Genomic DNA, 2,180 nt, shown 5'->3' with positions numbered 1-2,180 from the left:
GGCACATACCAGGGTATCAATAAGATTGAAAAAATTAAAGTGGCCGGTTGGACATATATGGCCGCATGTGGTCTGAGTGCAAGTAACCCAGACGCGTTGCGGTCGCAAGAATCTAAGGAATATCTGCGTGAGTTTTTTTAATTTTTCCTTATTAATATCAGAGCGGTAGGTTTTAATCAAATTTATATCCTGAAATTATTCTCATTGAGATATCGATTTTGGCTTAATTTTTGACAGCAAGCGGGTTTCGTTTGTCGGACGATGACCGCTCGCCTTCCTTTCGCAGTAGCGACTTTAAAATGAATGACAAGTTCAGTTGTGGGAATGATGTGGTTTATGTCATGATGTGCTTCGCCTTGGATCTATTGCGCGCAATGAGAGCTTTTAACATGGAGAGCCGAGTACAAAACGAAGAGAAAAGCCGTAGGATAGGTGCCTTGCGTATTGGTGAGATGCGCATTCTTAGTTTTGCCTACTGAAATTGACTTTATACACATTTTATCTTTTACAGGCATATCGAACGGTCCTGTAATGGCTGGTGTGGTTGGTTTGTATAAGCCATTTTACGACGTATGGGGCAATGCTGTGAATATGGCTTCTCGCATGGACTCGACCGGAACACCGGACTCAATCCAAGTCACTGAGGAATCTGCGCGCATTTTAGAATCCTATCAAGTTCACTGCATTTACAGAGGTGAAACTTATGTAAAAGGGCGTGGTAACATTCCTACGTATTTTGTAAATATTAACGAAGATTTAAGGCTCATAAGAGATACAGAGAATACTAATTTGAGTAGAAGCGGAGCATAACATTGTTATTTAAACTAAGTTATATGTGTAGCTACATAAAGTCCATATGAATTGGGAGAAAATAAATAGTAAAACCAAAGTAAGGCGTGTTTTAATTTGGAAGATAACAAAAGGAAAAAAATTTAACAAATAAATTCTTAAATAGCAAATTACACGCCAATAACACAGGTTTACAGAAAAAAAAAGGTTTCTGCATATTGAACCAAACCTCTATTTCTCTATGTTATTCGACGCCCTGAATGCGAATGCGAGGTCTGTTGGCCGACATCTATTGGGTTCAGGCAATAAGGGGGCATGGAGTGGGTGAAATGGCCAAAAATGCTGTCTACTTTGAAATAAAACATAGACAAGAACAAACAAGAAGGAAAAATATTAATTTAATATCGATAACAGAGAACGAGTTCAAACCCCCGTTGTGGAAATTCTAATTCTAAACTAAATGTAGGAGGGTTGCCACCGTGAATTCAAATTTGTGATTGCCCTACATTTTGCTTTTATATTTTCAATAAATCAATTCAAGCGTAAGGAGAGTCATTTTCGAGTTTTTTTTTTTACCGCGAAAACGATTTATCAGTTTTCAATCATCAAAGTTGATCGAAGAAGGCTCAGCAAGGTGATTTTTATTAAATTAATCTTCCGAATGCTAGGTGGGTATATACGCATACATATGTAAGTATTTATGTATGTATGCGTGTTCATTAGGGTGCTCCAAAAACAGTAAAGTCAGAATTGTAATGCTCTCACCCCCTAGGATTGTTCTATATCGAAAAAAGTATACGCCTATTTTTTTTATTTTGAAATCAAAAAAAATTTAGAGGTCGCTCAAAGCGCTCAAAGTTTTCCATGTATTTTTATATGGGAAAAATAAACTTTTTCGTAGAAATGGTATAGAATTCTTGAAAATCAATATTTTTCGATCGGAAAACTCTGTTTCTCTTCAGGAGACTTTCAGTAATAATACCCAATTGTTGATTTAACCATTTTTTTTGACGGACCTATAAATTATAGTTGCGATAAAAAAGGGTATATTTGTTTCGGTATAGAACAATCCTAGGGCCTGAGGCATAAAATTTGCGACTTTACTTTTTCACTTGCATTTTTGGATCACCCTAGTGTACATACATATGTAAAAATGCAAAAATGTCCCTCTATTATTCCGCAACATCTAAAATTTGCTAACTGACAGCGTCTTTGTAGCGTTAAAGTTTTATGGTTGGCAATGACAAAGAAATATATTTGAAATTCTTGGCAATAGAGAGCCTCAAGACAATGGCACTTGCATCTAATGCAAATAAGTATATACATATATTATATATATATATATATTTAAATATTTATCTGTTGCCTACTAAGACAGTTGATATCCTGCT

At 35.7% G+C, this 2,180-nt stretch overlaps 1 protein-coding gene across 1 annotated transcript in view; it reads left to right on the top strand.

Annotated features, from left to right (window-relative positions):
* The window catches only part of LOC118743974 (adenylyl cyclase X E-like), a 12,117-nt gene extending 11,307 nt beyond the window's left edge, over positions 1–810 (top strand). The window contains 4 exon segments of the mRNA XM_036476736.1: positions 13–107; positions 109–165; positions 287–447; positions 512–810. Of these exon segments, the coding sequence (XP_036332629.1) occupies positions 13–107; positions 109–165; positions 287–447; positions 512–810 (612 nt within the window).
* The last annotated feature ends 1,370 nt before the right edge of the window (positions 811–2,180 follow it).

The sequence above is a fragment of the Rhagoletis pomonella genome, unplaced genomic scaffold (assembly GCF_013731165.1).
Source record: "Rhagoletis pomonella isolate Grant_MI unplaced genomic scaffold, Rhpom_1.0 Rhpom_scaffold_00007, whole genome shotgun sequence".
Classification (NCBI taxonomy): Eukaryota; Metazoa; Arthropoda; class Insecta; order Diptera; family Tephritidae; genus Rhagoletis; species Rhagoletis pomonella.
The sequence above is the reverse complement of the archived record's forward strand: the minus strand, read 5'-3'. Positions and strand labels throughout refer to the sequence as shown.